This window comes from Coturnix japonica, chromosome 4 (assembly GCF_001577835.2).
Source record: "Coturnix japonica isolate 7356 chromosome 4, Coturnix japonica 2.1, whole genome shotgun sequence".
NCBI classification, from domain to species: Eukaryota; Metazoa; Chordata; class Aves; order Galliformes; family Phasianidae; genus Coturnix; species Coturnix japonica.
This window is the reverse complement of record NC_029519.1, coordinates 41,677,345-41,703,213: the sequence shown is the minus strand read 5'-3', so window position 1 is coordinate 41,703,213 and position 25,869 is coordinate 41,677,345. Positions and strand designations below refer to the sequence as shown.

Genomic DNA, 25,869 nt, shown 5'->3' with positions numbered 1-25,869 from the left:
TCCCCTATATTTCCAAGAATACCTGATAGCGAGGTGATCTCGAGGTCCCTGAAGACACCTGAATATTCAGCACTTTTGCAAGGAAGGGACTTTCCTTGATGAAACTTAAAGCCCACTGAGGAGGGGCACTTCGACCATGCAGAAGCTTCTCTCTGCCTATCACTACATCCATGCTGAGAGCAGGCCCCGCTGCCTGCAGAGCTGCCGAGGCAGGTAACCCTGAGCAGACCCTTCTTATCTGCTCTGATTTCCTGAGTGTGATTGCTGAGCATCTGCCAGGTGCTCCTGGGTGAGGGGAAGGGAAAAAAAAGAGGTTAGGGGAAAACTGCACACACTGTTTACAGGAGAGAAGACTCAGTGACAAAAAAGCACATACCCCACTCCAGATTTGGACTCCTTTTCCATCTACTGATGCTCAGGCATCTGGGTTCAAGACTTGGAATGTTAAAAAAAGAAATCTGCCTTGGGCTCACTTTGCTATGCTGCAAATGTTCTGTATCAGTTCTGGGAAAGAAAGTAACAGCATCAGCTGAAACCAGCAGCAAGGTGATAGATAACACACTGCTTCTGAAGGGAGGATATTGAATACACATTGGGAAGCACAATGAAGTGGGTTGTTTAGAGAGTTTACTTCTGACTTTATGATATGGCCCTGAAACATGTTTCTGTGAGGCCGGACAGCACAGTATATGACAGCCATTGCTTCTCAGGATGCCGTGCTCTCATCCATTTTAGACTTAGAGATCCTTATGGTTCCCTTCTGACTCAGGCTGTTCAATATCTGCTGGGTAAGAGAGTTTGTTACAGCAGAAACAAGGTAGAAGTGCACGGGTCACACACACCCTTCAAGTGCACATAACCTAAAGACTGGCAGGCAGGGAGTCTATAACAGCCATGATTGAACAGTTGAACCTCTCACTGTGTTTTCTTTGAAGGTGTGCACAACTCTTGCCAGATATCCCAAGTGTTTAACTTCCTGTGATCAAAGAGCAGAGTCCTAACAGTAGTTTTATAGCTTTACCTCCCTGGGAGAATACGTTGCCTTGTCATGCATCCTCGTGAGGGGTGTGTTGGTGCTTGTCAAAGTCCTAAATTCTTCTGTTCACACACAAAAAAAGGACAGTTTGTGCTGTCTGGCTGCTTTACTGCTATGTCACAATCCCTGCAAGCACTTCTCTTTGCCTTAGCAAAGCACAACCTTGAGTGCCCACCCAGCAACGTGGCCTTTGTACCAGAGATGCAGAACACACCACAAGTGCTTTGGTAGAACGTACACAGCGCCTCAGGCAGGAGATGAGAATTCAGTCCCTCTGTTCCAGCAGCTGGACAAGTGATCCTCAAGGTATACACAGGGTATTCCAAATCCTGTACTGAGCAGCTCAGCCATCACCAGGAGCCTGTGGTTACCATCTTGAACAGTCCGGAGTCTTGAAGGCAGAAAGACTGGAAGTTAATTGCTGTTGTCTCTCTTGAGAATGCAACTTTAAGGAAGAAGAATCTGTTTTCATTAAGCAATGTTCATACATTGGTCATAATAAAATGAAGTTAAACATAAAACACGAGAGGATTTACATCCCATTTTTATTTTTACAATGCCTGCTCCAATGAAAGATTGAACAAACTATAACAGACATTATATGCTCAAAACATTTACAGTATTTACAGATAACTTTTTTTTGCTCAATAAGTAATTACAGCAACTTTTAACAAAAGTGTGAGTGAAAAGAATCACTGGTGCAAAAGTTACCCTGTCCTGTTGATCACATTGTAGTGCTTGAACGAGCTGAAGTAACAACTGGGATAAACGCGTTTCATAGTGAGCAAACGTCATTGTCACTTGACAGTGACAGGCCCTGCCAAGCTGTATTTACAAAGCCTAAGCCAGCAGAATGCCTTTATTCTTTCTAGAAAGAGCGAATAATGAGTTCAGAAGCGATCCCTTCTTCATTTTAACTTTGAACAGCAGAACTGCAGCGTCAGAGCTTCTACTGTGCAAACAGATTACAACAGATTTCAAATGCTCTGTTGTACTAAGTGCTAAAATAAGCTCAACTTCCTTATTATACATACTGTAAAATTACACTAGAAAGTTCAAGTTTCAGAAGCAACAATTACCTTTCCATATGTATTCCATATATATATATATTTTTAATTTTTAAACACAGGATGAAGATACGCCAGCTCCAGGAAAGCTGCATTTTTCCATAAGCAAATCCAAAAGTCCTGAACACAACCCAAGCCTCACTGACAAGTTCATTTTCGAGGTATGCTACTGGGGTCATCCTCTCTGATGCACACACCCCTATTTCACTTTCCTTCTCACTCAAGCTCCTTTCCCTAAGTCATACATTCCCAGGCCATGACACCTTTCAACCTCCAGCTACGCCACAAAGCCCTGCAGCCTCCACCTGTAGGGAGTGCCATAAAGAATTTAGTTCTGCCAGCTACCTGGCATCAACAGGGATTACTTTAGGGCCGGATTTTCATCTCACAGCCACACATAATGACACTTCCCCAGTCTCACAGCACACAAGGTGTTGTGGGCCTGAGTGTAAAACAAAGCAAAAACAGCTGCACCGTATCCAAAAGAACCTGCCTCAATGCTATGGACGTAGCCCATCATCCATGCTAGGGTCTTTGCCATGTTTGGTTTCTCAAGTAGCACCTTTTAAAAACTTTTACCTTACACACACACATGCATTGATGTGTTCACTGCAGGAGAAACTTATTCACAATTGGTTGGAAAAACTACATCGAATCAAGTTAGAACTGGCATTTGCATTAAGCTGTTAGAAAATGGCCAGGACTGAGAAACACAGAGCATCAGCTTTTCTTGTGTCTCCCACTAATCCTACTCAGTAGCTGCCTCCTTCAGAAATTCATTTGAATCCCTATGTTGTTGCCCAGGCTTCCTTGAAGATCCTCTTAGTCAATAGTACCATGCAACAGCAGAGCCATGCATCGTCTTGCACGGTGCACATTCATGAGATAAAAGTTTCTGCCTTTACTCAGTAAGACACGAATAAAACATCACCTCAAAGTGCATTTAAAAGGGAGAAAAAATCCCCTTCTACACAGTAGTAAATAGGCACAAGGAATAAGGCTAGTAATAATGTCTTCAGACACCGATCATCCTGTGGAAACCAACATATTCAGCTCCAAATTCTTTTCCATCCAGTTATAGGGTTGGAGAATCCCACCTTCTGGTAATTACTGCTCCTGGACGTATGCGCTTCTTTACAGTCCATAACATTGATCTTAAAAACCAGCAGCTCCACAGTCTGATCAGCTCAGTGTGCTCCAGTACGGATATCTCCCTCTTGAAAGGATGAAGTAGTTTCATAAGAAAGCTGATTACTTAAAAGCAGGGCAAGTTTCACCTTCACAGTGACTCAGTAAATACGGGAGGTCTGACAGAGCAGTCTATCGGCACTGCTTTGACCAGGCAAACTTAGTCTTCAACACCCAGCTGGTTATATGAGCAACCATCTGCCTCTGCTGTAGTTTTACTTCAGTAACCAATTTACACCAAAAAAGTATTGCTATGACGTACAGTAATGGAGAACTCATTAAAAGCCACCAGCAAGGTGAGAAATTTCATTGACGTTGGCTGGATGTACAGCTCATGGTAAGTTCAGTCCTGCTGTTCTAATCCAGGACATCTTACAAAGGACTTGTTAAAACACAAATATTGTCAGGCCAGGTGCTGAAGAAGGCCTGCTACCATTCAGTGCGGGAAATAAAATACATAGCACATGTACTGTTACTCTGTAAGCATTTTAATTATTTTAAGAATAACTGTTCTCCTGTATCCTACTGGAAAGTCACAGCATTTGCATTCCTTTAAGGAAAGAAACATTCACCTCCTCCAGATCATGACGTATTCTTCCTTCAGCCATTACCTCTGTGCACACTTACAGTGCTTTTCCACAGACGACGTCTGAATGTCTTTTTCTCACCATCCCTCTGTTTGGACAAACTATCCTCGCAGAGATGGCTGCAGGATCCCTTTTTCAACAAGATGAGATTTGAGGGTTCTGTACACATTGAGTTGTTGTTCGGGCTGAAGGACCAACAGCTGCTTCAGTACTTTGCTGGGATTTGGGCCCCTGCCAATGAAATAAGGTTTTTTGATGAACAGCAGCTCTAAAGGAGCTTTCAGACAGCCTTCCATTCCCACCCTGCTCTGCTGCACAAACAGAGCCTTCCCTTTTTCTGGCAACACCGAAGTATGGGCTTCTCCCAGTCTCACCGCTGCCATGGGGTGCATGGGCAAGCACCACTGGGCAAGCACTCATTTACAAAACAAAGAGCATGTATCCATTTGGCCACCTCCAGTCCTTTACCTCAATTCCCCCCACCCTGGGAACTAAAATGATTGACTGTAATAGCACCGTCATTCCCAGGATTTCACCTTGAAAGTTGGTGTGGGATGACAAGCTGTATTTTTAAGAAGTCCTCTACTCCCTTTAATGGTGGTGTTCTACTCTCCAACAGAAAGCCTCAGGTCCTGCCATTGGGAATACTTAAACTCATGGGAAGAACTGCAGTCTCAACAAGAAGGCTCTTTGTGAAGCCTTCTATGAGGCTCCAACAGAAGAACTTGTATTTGAGGTTACAAGGGTTACTGCTGATACCCTGGGCATAGCTTCAGTGTTGCACAAACCCTATGCAGTCTATGCACTCAATGACTCTGCATTTGAAGTCACTGAATACAACAAATATACAACAAACATCCTCCACTGTGCTAATGGCACAGAGCACAGCTCAGACCAAAACACTGTGGTACAGCTCCTACTTGTGTGTAGCTTGAATTTCAAAAAACCCGTACCTTATGAAACTGGTGATGTAGACATGAACAAAAGTAGCCATCAAGTACTGACAATCAAAGCGATCCATTATGCCACCGTGCCCAGGGATCGTGTCTGCAAAATCCTTCATGGTGCAAAGGACAGGAGGAAAAAGCATCACAGTAAGTGATTCAGATGAAACACACCAATCAAGGGTTACCCAACAGCAATGTTTTATGCTATTAAGCTATGGCTTCAATGCACTGAGACAAAAGTTACCAACAGCCTATTTGCTACAGGAATTTCTAACCACAAAGATGAAGCAAGAGGTAAGGGGAAAAAAAAAAGAAAGACATAGCAACTTCCCCACAATCACATATTAGAAGACAGCTGCAGGTTGAGCGCATACCTGCCACAACCGAGTACATCTTTGTGTATGCATGTACTTCATTGCATTCCGTAGAAAGCTTCTTGAACCAATGGCTGCAGTTTCTTGCCCCCGCAGGATCTCAACCTCCTCTTCAGCGCTTTTCTTGCCTTAGCATCTACTGCTAGCTGCCACTGATGCACTTATGCAGTGAGAACTGAAATCCCTTTCCACTGTCTCCCAGTGACTTAACAAGTCATATGGCTCATTCACCTACCAGTTCTATCACTGGCTTGCGAGTAGAATAACTAAAAGCCACAGTGGTTAGGTATCTGCAGATTGGTAGGTATCTACTGAGTGGTGTGGAATATAATTATCTTGCATCTAGCTCAGCTTAGGAGCATGGCTAGGAATAGCATCAACCAAAACGTGAAAAGATAGTAGTCATAATTTAGGAACAATATGCACGTATATCCAATAAAACAAAGCACTGCTACCTAAAGCACAACTTAAGCATCGTCTGAGAAAAATTAGGGAACTGAATCCACACATAGAAAAGAAAAACCTCGAGGCAACCAATCTCATACAAAGAGACAATCAGAACAAAGACGGCATGTGGGAACGATGACACACCTTGATTTTGAAAGCTCGTTTAAATCCACTGGCAAAGAATCCTCCAAATGGCCCAATTAGCGAGGCAAATGTTGACAGTGCAATGCTGTGCATCTGGAACGGGTACATATTTACTGTTTCCTACAAGAAAAATAATTATCAGGATATTTCAGTACCTTTGATTCTAGGCATGTTTCAGCTTAAATAGTTTTAAATCGGGTAAATTTCCACAAAGCTTCAATTTTCCCAATAGAAGGCAAAACTTTTCAGCCAAACAGCGGAAATAAAGGCTCCCTAGCCCTGCTTTTCCAGCTCTGTATCCTGTAGAGAATGGAGCTTTCCACAGAGCCAAAGGGATTTCTGAAGGTTATTAGGTGACTCAGCGTCCCCAGCAACTGCCTGCTGTCATGCAGTTCACTGTCATGGTTGCTCCTCTGAAGTGCTCTCATGAAAAGAACAGGAATTTCTGCACAAGTCTGCCATATTGTCCCCTATACATACACAGTGCAGTAATGGGATATGGAAGGTTTACTCCATTAATATTTTATTTACATTTGACCATATAACACCACCTTTGGCAACATCAAAATACATTTTACATCAGCTGTCAACTCCACAGCCTCTGAAGCAATGGTGTGTTCATTCAGGATGAAAATACTGGAGCTGCTCCTAGATGCAGTCTTCTTTTTGTTTCATTTTTAAGTACCAGCTGCAGCTATTATTAGCAATCTCCTCAGTTTTTGCGAGCATCAGCAACGATTTCCAGCTTAGCCTACTTGTTACAATCATGAGCCTTTCCTCATTAAATTCTACAGTCATGTGAAAGCACTTAAAACACACCATTTTTCTTCGCACTGTCTGCTTGTTCTCAATGTTGAGGCAATGAATAGGGCAGAAGGTGATACAGAACCAACTCGTGTCCTGTGTTTGTCACAGGCACCTCCTCTGTGTCTTAGAGGGAAAATTAGGGTGTGTGCGTGTGCGTGTGGGGTGTGTGTATATCTATATGTGCCTAAGTGCATATACACATAAGTCTGTGTGTGTATATGTGCCTGTATGTATGTGCATGCACACATATACATACGTGTGTGCACGAATGCATGTAAGAATGCACATCCGCACATGAGTATGTATGCATATGGATGTTGGTACCCATGTGTATACATATTCATGCACATACACATATTTATGTCTGTGAGCATGTATACATAGTATGTGTCTACATGCAGATAAGTGTGTCTGCATGATTGTACATGTATGTATAAGTGAACTTATGTACACATCAAAGAGTGCACACAAGCACATATAAATGTATGCATGTACACATGTATGTGCATGGACATGTACAGTGTATGTATGTGTATACATATATCCCTGTGTGAGGAGTGGCTGTGTTATGTATATGTGCAATTGTATGTGTACATATGAAGAAGTAGAGATGTGTTGGGGTTAGGTCTCTCTCAGCATATATTTTGTGCACAAGTAATGCATGTCTACAAATGTATATAAGCAAGGGGACACATAAGCATATGCATGGGTGTATGTGTATATACATGTGCGATGTGGATCTGCATACGTATGTGATGTGGGTGAGTAGAGATGTTGGGGGATGCAGATGTACTCACGTGCACACACACATGCATGTGGGTATGCATCTGATCTGTATACACATGTGCATACACATCTCTGTCCATGCAGGGGTGGCCATAGGGGTGTGTGTGCACATGCAGTTTATTCATGTATTTACACAGAATTTTTATTTTTTTTTAATATATATATATATATATACACACATATATACACACACACACACACCTTTCTAAAAGGTATCAAAAATTTTTAAAGCTGAGGTTTATGATTCCTATTTTAATTAAAGTCTTGTTTTTTCCTTACCCATCCCAACACTGCCTGAAGCAACAGTGGCACAGAGTATTTCTTCAGCTGGAAGAGCTCTGAAGGTTCACACTCTGTCACAAATCTGTTGGTTTCACTGTTATATTCCACTGGGCAGACAAAGTATTGATATTGAGCCAAGAAATAGGAAAACTGGAAAGCAGAACAAGAATTCTTGAAATATGCATTAGTTGTTACAGTCAAAAACCATACTCTAATAAATGGTTTTGTTACCCCAAGCTCAGGATATGAACATTTTTGATAATAAAGAGACCACAATGGAGCCCTCGTTTTAGTGTGGAGAATGTCTCATCAAGGCAGGCAGATGTGGAATTTCAATGCCCTTCATGATAATTCCCCAATCAGATTTTCTGTCTCTCAGGTTTATATCTGTAGCATATTTCTGCATCATAATATCCCCCAAACATTAACAACTCATTATTTATTTTCAGTTTACTTCTCTATTAAAACTTGAACTACTACAAAGTCTGGCACCTACAAGTTCTAAACTTGGTGATAAATCACGTGTAAAATCAATTATAGTATGTTGCTCTTTATCCTGGACGTACCATCAGAATGAAGTATCCATCTAAACCCAGAGGCATCTCAGTCAGGAAAAAAGACAACATGAAGTAAACAACGCAAAGCAAAAGCAATGCTTTCAATAAACTCAAATGTTAAAATAGAGATGCAACTTATTAGAGATAAAAGAACCCCAGATATAGTCTCTAACAGTAATGGCAAAACAGTCAACTAAGTATTTCAGATGAAGTAAAAACCTTGTGCTTAACTTTTAAAAGCAGTTATGATTAAGCAATGAACCAACAATCCCCAACTCTTAGACTTCCTGCAGTTTGAGATGACCTAATTTGTCTGCCATTTTATTTCCATTGAAAACAGAACATTAAAGACCGACATTAAAGACATTTCTATAGAAGGAAAGTCCTGTGGTTACTTACAACAAATCCAAATAGAACTGTGGAGACGCCACCTCCAATGAACCCTTCCCAGGTCTTCTTGGGTGACAGCTGAGTACAAGACAAAGTTAGCTGCAACATTGCATTGCTGAACTTCTTTTTTGCTCCCACCTCTATTTCTGTACCTCATTTGCAAATAAGAGCTCCTACTTGTGAACATATGTACACATGAAATACTGAATGCCACCAGGTAAGTCGGTCACTAAACACTGTGAACAAAGCATGCAGTTTAACCTGCATGGGAAATTCAAGAAAAGAGGAAGAAATAGCCTAATGATGAAATAGGCTGCTACTTTATTATACTGTGATGTTAATACCATGTTCACCATAACTCAGTTTCCACTTACAGATCTCCAGAAATCAGATAAACAATGTGGCTTTCAGCAACTAGGGAACCTGCAGTACAGGTGAAAGTGCTTATTCTACAAACATTATTTTGGAGCAAGTACCAACAAAAATGCTGTAAACTGTAAAAACTCAAGGAATACTTACATACGTACCTTAATTAATGGAGTTCTGCCAAAAAAGAATCCAAAAATGTAAGCAGCAATGTCATTGCAGATAACACTCGAAATTGGCACCAGAAACCTACAGAAAGATGGACCGAAAGATTCAGGCAGGGAAAGGGGAAAATTGCCTGAACTTCAGTACAAGTAATTTATGATTCACACTGCAGCATTTTGGCTGGGAAATGTTCTGTAATAGTTAGAAACCGTTATGCTTCAAAACATCTTCATCTTGTTCCCCCCTAAGCAACACAGTTAGCCATACTGATGTTAATGCTCAGCTAATCAAGACTGTTAGAGATCCATGCTAATTCAAGTTAAAACTTAATTTTAGCACGTGTGAGCTTAAAATGACAACAGGCTGGGACTGTCTGTCAGACCTGCTGACTGGTACCACTGTTAAGAAATCAACAGAAGGAAACATGTTAATATTACTGTTAACATCAAAGCAAGCAAATTCCTTAGAAGTTCAATGATACTTTAATTTTTAAAAAAGAATGCCACCCTTTCTTTTCCTTCCACTCATCAGTTTGCAGCAGCCTGTGTTCTCTTTTTGAAGTGTTCTCTGCATGCAGACAGCATCTGAATTTGCTACTCAATCCTGTTAACCTGCATTTCCCCCCATTTCAAGGCAGGGATGCATTAATAAACTAGAAGCTGGAGGTTGCCATTATTTGCCAAATTCTTCAGTGCACCAAAGGAATTAAATAGTAGGCAGCTGGCAAGGAAACTTGGTTCAGCTTTTCACACGAACTAAATCACTATGAAAAGAATTCAATTAAACAAACTCTGTCAAAGTTTTGTTTTTTCTTTCTGTGAACACGCCCTCTCTGTAATAGTCTCCTGTTGTCCCTCTATGAGGAAAAGAAAAGGAGAACACGCAGTATTAAGTTGTTGGAAGAACACACTGTTTTCCACGTGCTGCTTCTTTCTTTCTCAACTTGTAATTTACACTCACCCTGCAGAGGTGTGGGGTGGGAAAGTGTTACTTCTCTTTGAGGGACAAGTTTTGAAGTCATCATGTTTAACTGCATCATCAGAATTGAACATGTGAGGCTTGCCACGACCAGACAACAGCCAAGATTTAAACTCTTAGAGAATTTCAAATTAATTGGTTTGAACCTTAACATACAAACTGAACACAGAAAGGGAGAAGCGTTTTTCTTCTAACAGACACCTTGCTCTTGGAGACTACCATCAGCAAGTAAAGGGAATCTTTGCTGTTGCTTCACCTGAACATCCACACAGGTAAGATGTGGTTTAAGACTACTGATCCATGCTACATCACTTGCCAGAACTATTAGGTTTTGCTTGCTTAAAATAGGTGGGAACATTTTTAGTTACCTTGTAAAAATCCTCACAGTGTTGTTTCTGATCTCTGAGGATTTTATGTCCTTGAAACCTTTTGGAAAGCTCCCATGTGGGACTCTAAGGCCAGGTTTGGTCTTCCAAATTAAGTGGCCCAACTTCAGTAGCACTGAGGTACCTAAAGCTCCCGAGCAGCTGAAACAGATCTGCTGTGTGCTCCTGCACTCAGCAAAATGCCATATTCACAACATTTGCAATTAATCCCAAACCTGGCAGGCAAATGAAGCAGTTACTTGAAACCAGCATCCCTGTGGCTACCACCTGGTTGGAGAGGTAACTGTCCTGTACTTTCATCTCATTGTTCCCTCTTCCTCCAACTCCCTGTCCAACTAAGCACGGGTGCTCTTATTTTGTGCTGCTTCCACTGTTCTGTAGTTATTCCCTAACCACATCCGCTACATATCAGAGTCAACCTTTCAATGCAATAGAGTTACAAATTAGTTTATTACTGTCCCCTTACCAGATCATGCCTTCAAAGAGATTTTGGATGACTAGATGAGATTGAGTTACAGTGATCAGCAAAGTGACATGAGTCCATGCGAACTGTTAACAATGCAACAACACAACAGTTAGTGAGAACACGGATCAGTACATATCCATCAATACTGGCATGTCAGCTAGAATAGCCCTTAGGGGCTCTCACGTACACCAGCTGTAGCGATAATGCAGAGGTGCATGCATACAGTATATCACAAGTTAGCTGGCTTTCTGAAGGACTAAAACTTTAAAAGCTCTCCTCATCCTCTTCCATCACCTGGAATTTTTAATGTGCAGCCAAACATCCAATTTAGTGAGACGTACGTATAACTTTCAGCACGAAAGCAGCAAAGAAAGGTAAGCAATGTGATATTCTGTGTATATACACATAACAGACAAGTTAGAACTGTAACAATAAAATGGCAATGAAGAACTCATGAAAGAGTCATGTCACACAGACGTAGATATCATGACAAAACACTAATCCCCTTCGGAAACATGAGATTTCTCAGGATGAGAGAAAACAACGTGTTAATTTTTATGGGCGTGGACATTTAAATTGTCAAGTTGACCAATACTACTCTACCTATCAAGTGGCTGCCAAGCAGTCTACAAGTCATGATTCTACATCTCACTTTCCAAAAACTCTTAGATCAAGATGTGGCCATTTTTCTATGGTACTCTGGACTTAAGCACTCCACATCTGGACTATCTGACATTTACAGTGTGGTGCTTCCTTACATTTCCTTAACACATGTATTCTCCTACAGCAGTCCACACCTACTTATAGTTAAGAAAACTGAAGAAGGTTAAAAGGGGATGGAAGAACTGACCCAAACTTTCTGAAAATATTATTTTCTGATTAATGAAAGCACCTCTGCAGCAAACCTTCAGTTATTCATACAGAGGTGTCGTAACACCAACTCAAAACAAACAGCTGCTCTTGTCTATCCAAAGTGTTCCCCCATACAGAGGACAAACTGCTCCTTCTGTTCTACCACACCTTAGTACTTTCTGGATAATCACAACGTCTAATGACTGACCACATTCCTTTGCCCTTCCTTTTTCCAGAAGGAAAAGCAATATATTTACCTTGTGCCAAATCAAAGACTCACGCTTTGCTAATTACCGCCTCTCCCAGAAAAGCCGCATTTCCCCCTTAATCAAGCAACTTATCCCACAAACAGGGTAAACCCTTTATTTATCTATTTCAAATACCTTACAGCACTCAGTCAAGTCTTAATCCAAAATGAGAGGTCTACAATACTGAAGTGCCACCTAAGGCACCTGCAGGAACAGGAGTTAACGGCAGAAAGGCCTTAAGAAATCTTCAGGTTGCACAGTACACTCAAAAACTGTTTTGTTTCTTTAATAAAAAGGCTGCGCTGCCTTACTGCTTTACTGCTTTCTGGCCATTCCTACTTTCTTTTTTAATACATGTGACATTACACCTTCAGTTTAGTGATAAAAAAGGCACATTAAAAAAATTACATGAGAAAACTGTATGTTAATGCTCTTGACTATCCACCACACTCTTTACCAGAAGACCAAATACAAGAGATACGAACACAAGGTTCATACAACAGAAGAAGTGCTGCTAAGTGGGTGCAAAACCAATTCCCCACATATGTGTTCAGGTCAGGCTCCCTCCTAGCATTGCAGTGGGGCCTCTGGTCACCAGAGCCATGTCCAGCCTCGTGCTGTATGTGTCTGGTTTTCAGCCTGCACGAAAGGCAGGTGCCACTCACCAGGAGCCTCTCCTTTACCCATCTATCACTATGAGACACATCACACTGGGTATGCACGGGGCCTTATTAATCACAGCTTGGATTCACTGAGACACTCTGCTTCCTGACAGAAGCAGCTCCACAGCATAGTCAACAGACTGCCATTACTCTGTATCACACAGCTGCCAGCTGAAGCACTCCCAAGCTATTTTATGAACATAATGACATGACTCTTTCTTGTGGCATTCGTACCATGACTGACCACAGCAAAGTGGGTAATACACACCATGTAAAACTGCAGGCGATAATGTTTCTTCACTAAACTCAGAACAAACATGCAGAAGCCTGTAAGAAAAAACAAAGTAAGTGTAGTTTGTACCACTGTATATGCAATGACACTGAACCATGATATGCCAGTAATTCTCTTTCCTTGAAGCACCTCCCAGTTCTTCTGGTCAGAATATTTGGTTCTGCTCAGTAACTACAGACACAGAATTATCCTCATTAGAGCAGAAGATTTAGTTAACCTTAGTAAGAAGCAACTGTTTTGTTTCTTCCAAGGTCCCATCATGGACACCTAAGCATGGAGCAGAACTTTCATCTGGCTTAAAAAACAGTAACAGTAGACAAAGCTCTTTCTTATCATCAGGTTTCTTCATCTGTATTATGAATACTTCAGCATGGCAGTCTCCTGCTCCTTAGAACAAGCTGAGTCTTCAATTCATTACTTTCTAAGCTGAAGTAATATCAATGTTGTGTTCCTGAAAGCAGAGAGGTATTAGCTGTTTACAAAGTTATAACCTACAAGGCTGGACCAGGAGGAAAATTTATCCGTGAGGCAAGCAAAAATGTATCTTGCAGACAAAAAAAACTCTCAGGTCTTTGGAAGAATAGCTTGAAAACATAATACCAAGCTCCTGGCTGCTGACCTGGCAGAACACTTGTACAATAAAGCATTAACCCACCACAGTAATGGCGAATATAAGCTATTTCACAGACTGCATACTTTAAGGTTCATCAATCATCAAAAAATCAGTCCACTGTTGATCCGTAATGAGCACCATTAGCTCAGCTTTCCCAAGGCTTTTTCTTCGGTTACTCTGTGTTTCTCAGTGAATGGAAAAAATTACACTCACTTTCACAATGAGAACAGAACTGGGAATTTCCTCAAACAGCACCAGAAAAATTAATAGAGTGAATAACAGCAGGAAGCTTTCTTTTTTTTTTTTTCTTTTTTTTTTTAATAAAAAAGGAATGAGAACAAAAAAGAACAATAACAACCACCACTTTAATTTCTATCATTCCCCACACTTACCTGCCAAGTAGAGTGCAAAAGAGATGAACCTGTGGTAACGAATTAAGAACTGAAGCTGTTCTCTTCTCTGAACAAAAGTACCGAAGTAGTCAGCCACAGTCTCCCCATAAAAAAAGTAATTGACACACAGCAAGAAATACCTGAAACATATAAAAGGTTGCTATTATTTTAACAAGGCAATACAGAGTTGTGTCATTCGGTTAACATCACTCACAAACATACACAAAAGGAAAACCAAATAAGTGGGAAGAGCTTGTGATGGAATACAAATGCAAGAATAAATCCAGCTTTTCACTACACCTCTGGTTTGAAGCCTTCTCCAACAAGCACATTTTGTAATTTATTTCTTATAATGAAAGTAGACTGGAAAAATAAACGTCACAAAAACCATTCCACGTACCATACTGAATGCTTCATACCTATGAAAGCCCTTTTTAGATATTCTCAGAGTACAGAATAAGTATCAGACACCTTCTCTACTCAGTAATGCAATTGGGTACATTCTTGTCCTGAATTCTAATAAGAACAATTCATGATATCTGCAGAACAAAACCTCTGAGTTTAAGTGACAGTTTCCATCTGTGAATGTGTTTGAGGATCTGATCAGAACTTTATTTTTGCCATCTGGACTGAAGATTCTTGCATGAAAAAGTTACAGCTGCATCTTCTCTGTGCCCTTCACTTTTAGCTTCCTTCACCAAACAATAATCTTACAGGGTTAAAGTCAATCAACAAATCAGTGACACAGCTCCTACCACAACTGCTTCCAAAATAAATTGGAAGTACATCCAAACATAAAGTCTGAATGAAGCATGATGTCACCTCCACATATCTCTGTTTGAAAGATTTTTCAAAAGAAAGGAAAAAAAAAAAAAAGCTTAATGTCAGGAAAGCAGCTAATGTGCAAATAAATAAAAAGAAAAGAAAGAAAGAAGGAAAAAATACCAAACATAAAACCAGTAAGAGATGCACCTCTCTCGAGCAGCATGTTCTACCGTCTATTACTGAAGTCAGAAAAGCTAGAAAACTCATAATTCAAGATGGGCTGGATCTCTGGATGTTTATGGAGATCAGCACTTGTCTTCTCCTCCAAGCCAATCTTAATGCTCACTTTGCAAGGCTTTGCCTCTCAAACTATGCCTCACAGCTCACATTCCAATCAATAGCAGCACCCTCCCACCCAGCTGAAATATCTCAATATGTAGTCTCAGCAACAAGACTTTGGGTGGAGCTGAAATGTTGATTTTAAGCTTAGCATGAATAGTTAACGTAGTTAACTGCCAAAGTAGACCAAGTGGTACATTGTACATCCTCTAAGAAGTCGAGCAGGACCAGAGTCCTGGTGTGTCTGATTCTGGTCCAGCTGTAGATCCAGAAGCCATAGAACAGTACAGATAAGTGACCAGTCCTATTGATAATTCAGGACTGGGCAAAGGGAATACTTTCCCATAATACTCCCTCTAATCAAAATCCTTTGCCTCTTCTCCCAAAACTCAGAAGGAGGATTCATTTTCCCACCTCTATCTAGCCCTACAAAGGCTGGACAATGACACAAAGAATACCTGTCTTGTGGCTTTCAAAATATCTCCCATCACTTCTATCTACACAGTCCTGTGACTAAACTCAAAATGTGAAAGGATTTAGAACTTGTACATTACGATTTCAGCTACTTGTTTGTGAAAAGAACATTAAAACAACACAGAATTACCTGCAAAAGTTGAAGCCGTTCAGATAATACAGGTCAGGCGATTATTTGGCTGTGCACATTTTCAGATAGCTTTCAGATGTTTAATTCTGACTTCAAGCATATATGCTTGCACACAAATGTGCACATGTATACATATTTATAACAGGAAAAAGAGAAGTAGTAAAAAGCCAACTTATTTGTTCAAGTTCATAAAAGGAAGGCAATTACAGTCTCGTTTAGTAGAGATGGATGTCAGCTTTTACATCTGCACATGAGTTACAAAGCTACGCTTCCATCATGACAGGATACAAACAACGCTAAGACTTAAGTTTCCCATCTCTACTTATTGACCATCTTGCTTGCTACTTACCAGCTGAGGGATCTGAACCATGGTAAATCATACGAGTGATACACTCTGTAACCAATAGTAATGATTTCGTGGAAACATTTCACTTGGATGCCCAAGACCTAAAATTAAGAAAAAAGAAGGAACAATGTACATAGACAGCAGTTTGTTTCTTACAGGTTGTGTGGAGTACTGCAGCCTGCATTAAGGGGGAAAAAAAAATTACTCTCAAATTCCATGCAGAAAGGAGACAGCCTCCAAACAAGAACAGGGAGAAAGTCCAGCTCTGCTTCACCATCCCTGCCCCCTTAACTCACAGCCATTGGGTTTGTCAAAAAATGACACACTGAGCTTGTCAAAAAAAGGCACTCTGGGCTAGCTGCAAGAATCCCCTCAAGAAATAAGAGAGAATTCCTGACTATTCCCCATTCAAATACTTGGATGGCAGCAAGTCAAAATCATTTCCATAAAGAGAAAGCTCTTTTGGTTACGTTTTATTCAAATTTAAGAGATACACTCAAGGTCCAAAGGGAAAAAAAAGACAAAGAAAAAAAAAAAAGAAGAGTCATGCAACACAACTGAACCAAGTCTTCCATTTGCAAGTACTTCATTACAGGTAAGTCTACACTGATAGTTATCAGTGCTGATTAGAAGCACAGGTTACCTAGTGCAGGTATAAGTATCACACCCCGCATAGCCTTGGTGCTGTTTCACATCTCACCATGGCTGTGCTTGCCCATGCATGTCTGGCAGTGCACCCTGTGGGCCACAGGCCCTGAGCTACTCAGACAGTTTTGCTTAACTTCTAGCTGCTAAGCTAGGATATCTTGCCCCAATATCCAGTGCTTCCAAACACTGCTAAGAAGTAATCTTGTGCAGAGGCTGGAGGAGGAACCTACCCACACTGACAGTGCATGTCCTCACAGCAGGCTTTGCAGGATTTCTCCCAGCACCTGCACTCATGAATACATTTCACCTCGTTCAACCCACTTTGAACAATATTTACTCAGCGAGTTAATTCTGACATCTGCCTACCTCATGCTCTCAGTTCTGCTTTGCCTTCATTATAAACTCTAATGTCGATGCTACCCATAGTATTTCAGGGCTGTTCCTTACAGAGGAAAAGGACGTTTGGGGGTGAAAGTGTGGAAGTTTCTGTCTCAATAGCCAACAAATGTAAAATACGTCCCCCAGTTTTTGGGAGCAGTTTGCAGACCTGTCCTCCAAACTTATCTGGGTTACCCTTCAGCCCTCCAGGCATCCTCCATCCCACTACAAAGATTTGGTTCATCATGACAAGTCTTGAGAAAATTGAAGCTATGTGACTCCAGTGAAACTAAATCATCCACAAACAAAACGTTCTATTGCTTCACTTCTTGTACATTGTAATAAATATCATATGCAGACACAGTTGACTGTATTAGGCAACTGTCTTTTTGCTTTATAGTACAGAGGAAGAATTCTCTATTAATTCTGTACTAACTTCAACTGCTTTTTAGTTCATATCCTGTTAGCTTTGCCATGACTGAAACCTTGTAGCATATCATGAATATGGCAAATAACACTGCAAACTGAGCAGTTTCTTTTTGCTCCAGTTATTCTGAAAGCGTTATAGACTACTGACATAGTAAGAAATGATTCTCCAACAAGCTACAACTTCACAGAGCTTTTTGTTGTTTCTACATACACTCAATAAAATCGTCAGCATGCAGTATATACTAATCCACCATGATTGTTCGCTTGGTGACCTAGAAATGCATTTTGTTTCTGTATCATGGACAGGCACCAAGCTCCACTCAGTGGATGAACCCAGGGTGCCAATGCAGCCCTGAAGAGAAGCAGGGAATTAATGGAGCGTGACTGAGGAAAGTCCTCCAGTGCCAGGCATTGCCAGCTGACAAGAACTGCCTGCTTTTCTCAGCCTGAAAAATGAAACTCTCCCTTCATATATTTCAAACAAAACCAAAGGAGGGTATGAGAAGGTAATGGGAATCAGACAAGCAAATAGATTACAGTAATTTCATGAGCTTCAAGGCAAAAATCTGTTTGACTTGTTTAATTCCTTCCCAAATAAAGATATTGAGTACATCTTCATCCAAAAGTACCCAATTGAGAATCTTTCCAGTAGTTCAACAATATCTACATTTACAGAAGAGACAAACTGCTTTCTGTAATGTCTGCACTTTGCTTCCAGCTATTTCTTATGCATGACGAAGAGATTAAGAAACTCTTGCACAATACAGAATATTTAAACAAACTCACCAGAAGCATCAGCATGAAAGATCCCATGTAGATGATCAGAAAAAACATGGAAATCATAGCTAGTGATAGAATTCCACGAATCCACCAGTTTTTCCATCTGTAAAGGAAAACAGCATAGAAAGCAACCAGCTATTAATGAAAATAAAGGCAACCCTTTCACTACGCAAAGCCCAGATACATCTTGTTTAATGGAATATACAGCAAGAAATGGAATCTAGTTTACTAGCCAGATCAACAGAACATATGTTAAAAGAAAGCAAAGGTACTCATCTTCCCTCTTCCCCCATAGCCTCCCCTCCCTCTTATTTCAGACATTATGGATCAGCCCCTCATTGAAGGGGCTGTGAAAATACATCAGGACCCTCCCGAAGCATTTCACAGAAGGAGGCATAGGGAAATCAGCCTTACACAGGCTTATATGTAAAAGAAAGGCTGCCAGGAAAGCAGCATACAGGTCTCTGAAGACTGACACAGAAATAAGTAAATAAATAAATATGGGAATAGACTTCTGCATGCTCCTCTCTGCCATGAAAATGTTTTCAATTATTAATAGTGTGTACTGCACTTTCTTTTCAGCTAGTTCTTTTCCTCTGCCTTGCTCCCTTCAAAACTCTGGCCTATAAAATGTACAGTCAACCAAGAAACCTCAATTTACGGCTAAGCACAAAAGAAAGGCTACCAGATCTTAAAATAAAGGTCTTCACAGCATTTTCCTTTAATGCCAGTTTTATGTGTCACTGCTGCCCCAGTAGATACACTTGCTTCAAGAGACAGTTTTGTTTCATGTTTTGCATTTGATGGAGAGCTGAACTACATTCATTTAGTATTCCTCTGCCAGCTAAAGCCACTAAGTGGAAGTGCCATAATTGTCAGAACAAAGTTGGAGTGGACTTCATTACAATAAGGCTTTAAGTTCCCCTTCAGTATGAGCTACACAGAAGCAGCTTGTCCCTAATGGCTTACTTATCTCAAGTGGAAATGCTGCCCAAAAAACTTACAAAAGTTCACCCAGAGAATCAACACTTTCACTTAAACACAAACTGCCCCCTCACTAAGCTTGGATGCAGGAAACGAGTGTTTATAACCCCTAGAAATTCTGACTCCAGAGATGAAACCGAAATACTGTTCTCTCACATTTTACTGCAAAGCTAAGACAGAACAACTGCAAAAGTTTCAGTGAACTGTGGGCAATCTCCAGGTCCTGTGAAAAAAACACTACACCAAGTGGGCTTCTAAGGCATAAATACATCAATTGTGACAACCAAAAAAAAATCATTGAATTTTTGTATTGTATCAAATGAAAATTAAAACTACAGTATCGCCTGCAATAATTTTTGTCGGCAGCTCTCCAGTTAGAGAGCTCGTTTGGTTTACAATACCTGGCAGACAAGCCGGACAAAGCCCTTTTGAGGATTTCTGGAGTGCTGTCTGTTGGCGGTGGAACATCAGGAGTATCTGAATCATTTCTGAGATCCAAATCAACGAGTCCTTCATCCAAATCCACTTCCTATGACCAGAGGTAAAAAAAATATATATAGCTCAATCACCTCAAGAATATTAATTATGCCACAACACAGTATTCAGTCACATACATGTCTCAGAAAGTGATGTAGGAATTATCAGTTCCTTACATCAAGACAGCAATGATGTGCTAGTCAAGTAGTAGATGCTGAGGAAAGCAAGTGTGCATCAATAAATGTTTATGAGAAGGGCAGCACTCCGGTGTTGTGACATGACCTGCTACACACAAGGTGCCCTCTCTACCCACCCACATAAGCACACTTCCTCACCTTAACTTCAAGCTAATCTAAGGCAGCAAAGGGTCTTCTGCACAAAGGAGAAAGGAATGGAACACTTGAGCAACCAGTCCAGCTCCACAGTGAGAGGTTGCTTCACAGTCTCACACACAGCAATGAGGGGACTTGAACCCTCTTGCTTGAAAACAAATGACCTAAGAACAAATTATGAAGGGACCAGTGACAGTATTGTTTAGAATAATCTCTTGGTACAACCCCAGCAACGCACCTGGATCTTCATCATTCACCATCAACCACACAGAAGATACTAGTTAGACCAATCTTTCGTCTTACCCATATCCCTTGCCTCCAAAAAAACACTGCAGAGCTCGAAAGGTCAACAATCCCAGCCATTGCACGCTTCCTTGACAGTCCATAGCCTTTTCCTTGCAACCTGCTGGCCTATGGGAAGCTGTGCTTGAACATAATCAAAGCCTCAACAATCGTAATCTCAGCCTCAATAATCAACAACCTGTGTCAACAACACAAGTGGAAAAGGTAAGGCGTGCCAAAACTCACTGCCTGACGCTGCCGATGGAGCCCACATTCAGAAGCCAGACTGGGCTGAAATGGGGGAGCTTGGGGGTCTGGTTTGGGGCCGTTTAGGGTCACAGTGCTGGCCTGCAGGAGGTGGGCAGGGAGGCTGGGCCCTCCCCTCTGAGCCCATGGCTGAGTAATTATCAGGCAGACATGGACTACAATTAATAGGCATTAGAAGAGTAAATATTTGAAGTGTGATCTAGATCTCAGGAAATTTGTTGAAGGTCTGAAAAGCAAGCAAGCAAACAGAAATAAATGGGCACGCGGTCCTGTTATTCAGAGATACTCCTAACTACAGGTTAGGAAATCAACTATAGGCATTATAATGCACAAGAAAAAAGATAAAAATTAATAAAAAATAATCACAAGCCTTTCTCCAAACTCATGTTCCACCTATTACAGCCTGCATCCACGTACAAAAAGCTGTTTGTACAGTCCTAGAAGATACCACTGCACTGCAGACGAAAGGCAGTAATCCTGGCCCTAAGACCATGACTTAGAGTATTTAATATTAATCCTTATTTGTGCACAGTAGAGATGTTCTCTCCTTTATGTACTGAGAACTAAAAATATCTCCAAGATTTTTGTTGCAGTTCTGGGCTTTCAGTGCTGCCCAAAGTGGTTCCACACTCAGTTGATGTTTGCTGGGCTGGTGCAAACTTCAAGCTGCCATTTTCTAGCTTTAAACTGCCAGAACAACTCGTGGGGAATAAACCATGAACTATCTTCTATTTCCCTTTGAACCTTCCCTCAACAATGACCGTGAGCACTTACTTCATCTTCCATTTCATGCTATAGTGGCCACGAAACATTTTCTGAGTAAAGTATTTAACTTGCCAAGTCCGAAGCCAAAGAGGAAGTTGTTTGCTAACAGCCAGTTAATTGTCATCTACAGCATGAAATGCTTTAAGAACATAATCACTTGGGGACAAGCTTTTCTTGTTAATTCTTTTTCTTAGTTATACAATTGACTATAATCATTCCAGTTAATAGCTAGGAAAAACAGTCATCGCTGCAGTAACCAATGATGCGATCACTACAGAAGCCCTCAAAAAAAGATCTAATCTTGCTTTTTCAGTTTGACTTCGCAGATCAGTTTTGGAGTGAACATAAAACCCAGCAGCTCTTCCTTCTCCCATTCTCCTGGTTTGGGATCTGAAGTTGTTGGCACTGATTGACAAGTTTTTCTAAGGTAAAGTGAAAACACCAGAAGTTGTAGTGTCTAAAATGACTAAGACGTCTTTTAACCCCAGCTCTAAGTTAAATGTAGTTACTCAGTTGCGACTACGAGCTCAGCACCCATCAGATGTCTCTATCTGAAACGACAACGCTCATCAGTTTTCTGTGTTTGTCAGCTAACCCAAGAGAAAGGTGGATGTAGTTGTGGGGGTTTGGCTTGTTCTAACGTTGGCTTTCCTAAAATGTGACAAGACTTCCATCCTTTAGCTGAATTGTCTGAGCATTATTACAACCACTGCTCCATAGGAGGAACTCAAGGAAGGGCACAGTGCCTGCCTAGCAGGAGGTATTGCAACATCTGAACAAAAACCAAGCCTCCATGTGGAATTCTGCTTGTTTCTGCTTTCCAGTAGCCTCCAAATGACATCCATGTGTCATGCATAAAAATAAAAACACACCTGTCAACCCCGCATCCTCTAAAAGGCCATATGCATCTTAATTGCCATCCCATATAATATGTTCTGTGTTACAATTAACACATGCCGAGCGAACTATGCACAGGAATTACTGTTGTTACTAAGGCACCTGCAATGTTCTGTTAGTACTGGACTATTTCCAGAACATGGTAACAGACTCTCAGGTAGACAGTAAACATGTTTTCCTCAGAGAACGCAGCATCACCTGTGTTAAGAGAAAACGAAGACAGACAATTTCCAACTTACATGTATATATATGCACTTCTATTTTCACATATATATACACACATACAAAGCAATCTATTGCCATTTTACCAGTCTAAGCGTTCAGTTTCCTTCTCCAGCATTGATCTTTCTGCAGCCTCTCCCACAGGTGTTACGCTGAAGTTAATAGTTCAGTGAGAACGCCTTGTGGCATATTTAAATTCATGTACTTTGATACCTTCCTCTGAAGCCAAGCTATCAAAGCATCAGAAGATCTTGAATAGTAAAACCTTTCTTTTTTTTCAAGGTCATCTACTCCAAGTTCCCTGCAATGAACAAGGACACCTACAGCTACACCAAGTTGCTCTGAGCCCCATCCAGCCTGACCTCCAATGTCTCTGGGCACAGGGCACACACCACGAATGGGCAAAATTTGGAGCCAGCCTCACAAGTGAGAGCCTGCGTCCAAGTCATTTCTCCAGCAGCTGACTCCCAAGAGGGCTGTTTCATTGAACAGAAACACCTTTTGTGCTGTTACTGAAGAAACAGCGGTCAGTGATTCCAGGTTTGTTTTACTTACAAATAATTAACACTTAGCCTGGGCACACAGTCACTCGTTTGGTGGCTAGCACGGCAACACAACACCACTTCCTGAACTCTGTGTGACACCATGAGGAGTAACCGTCTCATTACCTTCAGGACACACCGATGTCTTCCAAGCATTCGAAAGCAGCATCACAACCTTCATGGTAATGAATGCAGCAATTGGAATGTCAAGGGTAGTGTGAACGCACTCAACAGCAACCTGCAAAACTGTAACTGACTTTTTCATCCGGAGTATTTTAACACTAAATCATTCCCTTTGCTCTGGAGGGCAGTAGAGTATTCGTGGAAACATACAAGACGTTTATAGGAAAAGCACACAAGGCGCAAAGCAATAGACAGGACCTGAAGGTATCACAGAATGACCCGGGTTGGAAGGGACCTCAAGGATCATGTAGTTCCAACCCCCCTGCCTGGCAGGGCCACCAAACATACACATTTACTAGATCAGGTTGCCCAGGGCCCCGTCCAACCTGGCCTTGAGCACCTCCAAGGACGGGGCATCCACAACCTCCCTGAGCAGCCTGTTCCAGGGCCTAACCACTCTCCTAGTGAAGAACTTCCCCCTAACATCCAACCTAAATCTTCCTCCTTCAACTTGGATCCATTTCCCCGTGTCCTGCTATTGTCAGCCCTTTCAAAGAGTTTACTCCCCTCCTGTGAGTAGGTTCCCTAAGGTAACTCCTGTGCATCACAGGACAACACAAGGAAAGAAAAAGCTCATGAAGTCACAGAGGGGCCCATGGGGCAAAGGCAGGCTGACAGGAATTCTGCAGTCATCAGCTCAATGAGGTTGCAGGCAGCTGGGGACACTAAGCCATGCAGTGAATGAGCTACACAAAGGGCACACTGCGTTTGTACTAAACCAGAGTTACCTTCTATCTGAACACAAGGAAGTAGAAGCAGATACTGATTGTTTCTGCATATTACTAAGAAGAGGAGAAGAAAAGGAGGGAAAAATCCCAAACCAACCAACCAACCAACCAGCTTTACTTAAATTCATTTCGAAACGAGTATATCTGGACTTAGCAAGCAGTTAAGAAGAGTATCAGCAAACATACTGCAAATGCTACTGGATGTCTAACAGATAAAATCCTTCACAAACTCAAGAGTTCTTGAGCAAACAGAGCATTCCTCTACATTGACAAGCATGGTGCTTTAAAGCGTGTCCCTTTTACCCATCTGGAAACTGAAAGAATTGGGTCAGCAGCAGTTGCATCAGCACCCAGCAGTTTCCATACAGAAGGAGACATCCACATTATCATTTTAAGTGTGTTAGAGGGTGATGTTTCCCAGCTGTGCAGCGGGGAGCAGCAGAAACCCATTGCTTCACAGCCAACCAGAGCAGTCATGGAGGAGGGAACAAGTTTCCAAACGTTCAGCCCCCACGCAGGGCAGGCAATGTGCAAACATCTGAAGGAGAACATGCCATTCACGTATTGCAAAGGCGAGTCAAGAGGCAGAGAACACACGTCCCCATCTAGGGTGGCATCTGTGAATCCCAATGGCCTGATACTCGCCATCAAATCCTCCCTATGACTCACATAACCACTGCGCCCATCACTAAACCAGGGCCCAACTGTGGCTGATCTAAAGTTCACTAGACCCTTAGCTTGCCTTGCCGGCAGCCTGACAAGCCCTTTTGTGGCGGGGGGAGCTGAGGTGGGACAGGGGGACTGGGGGGCAGGTCGCCACCTCCAGAACTGAGCAAAACCCAACACTTCTGTAGGAACGCAGTACTTTGAGCTGACTGCTATGAGAAGTCACAGTTAAAACAAGTTCTCGTGTAGGGAGAAACACGCAGCCGTGGCCTAAACGCTGCCGTACCGAGCGGGGCCCTGACCGCAGCCCGCTCCGGCTCACTCCCGAGCCCGGTGGCTCCGTGCCCTCCCAACCAAAGTGCAGGACGAGGGCTGCCGGCCGACTTTCACTTTCCCATTGGGCACAGCTCGGCAGCTCCCGGCGGCCCTCCGCCCACAGCCCTCCGCGGCCGTTCTCCTTTCCCCGCGGTGACCGGAGCCGACTCACCGCCCCCCGCTGCCTCCAGTCTCCCGCCCGCCCGCGGCCTGCCCAGCCCCACGGCCCCTCCGCTCCTCACTCTGTCGCTGCCGTCCTCCTCCTCCTCTTCCTCCTCCTCCTTCTTCTTTCCCTCCTCCTCCTCCTCCTCATCATCAGCGTCCGCTCGTCGCCGCCGCCGGGCCGACATGGCGGCGGGAGCGCGCTGTGGCCGGTCGCGGCGCTGGCAGCCCCGTCAGGGGGCGCGGAGCCGGCCGCGTCCCCGCCGCCGCGGTGTCCAGGTGCGCCCGCCGCCGGGCCGGCCCTCCCTCCCCTCCCCTCTGTCGCTGGGCGGAGCGGGGCCGGCGCTGCCCGCCCCCGCGGCACCTGCGCTGCCCGTAGAGCCGCGCTCCCGGCCTTGGGGTCGGGCCGACGCGAGGGCGTCGCTCGGTAATGGCTCTGTTGCCTCAGAGAAGGGCCGCTCCTGCGGGAGGCCAGCCCCGAGCACAGGGCAGGCAGCGCGCTGAGGTGTGGCTCCCGCCCTCGGACAAAGGTTGCCTGGTTGCCGACGCCTCATAAACACGGCTGTAAAAGTGTTTCTCCATCAGTGCTCCTGTCTCCAGCGTGTGGACCCCGCCGTGCTGGGACTCGCCGTCTCGAGGCGCACACGGAAGCACGGAGCAGCCTCTGCCCGCTGCCCTGCCGGCACAGCCCTGCTGCACACAGCATCGGCAACGCCGGCCTAGCAG

The 25,869-nt window shown here is 42.7% G+C and overlaps 1 protein-coding gene across 1 annotated transcript; it reads right to left on the bottom strand.

Moving 5' to 3' along the window:
* Positions 1 to 1,562: 1,562 nt before the first annotated feature.
* On the bottom strand, positions 1,563 to 25,662 carry CDS1 (CDP-diacylglycerol synthase 1). Its single transcript, XM_015861790.2, has 13 exons — positions 25,224 to 25,662; positions 19,707 to 19,834; positions 18,328 to 18,424; positions 16,090 to 16,187; positions 14,033 to 14,172; positions 13,004 to 13,062; positions 10,974 to 11,056; positions 9,140 to 9,227; positions 8,622 to 8,690; positions 7,663 to 7,815; positions 5,791 to 5,910; positions 4,832 to 4,935; positions 1,563 to 4,109 (listed from the first exon to the last, which is right to left on the bottom strand). Exons 1-13 carry the CDS (start codon positions 25,329 to 25,331, stop codon positions 3,980 to 3,982), a joined length of 1,377 nt encoding a protein of 458 aa, XP_015717276.1. The 5' UTR covers positions 25,332 to 25,662; the 3' UTR covers positions 1,563 to 3,979.
* Between the last annotated feature and the right edge of the window lie 207 nt (positions 25,663 to 25,869).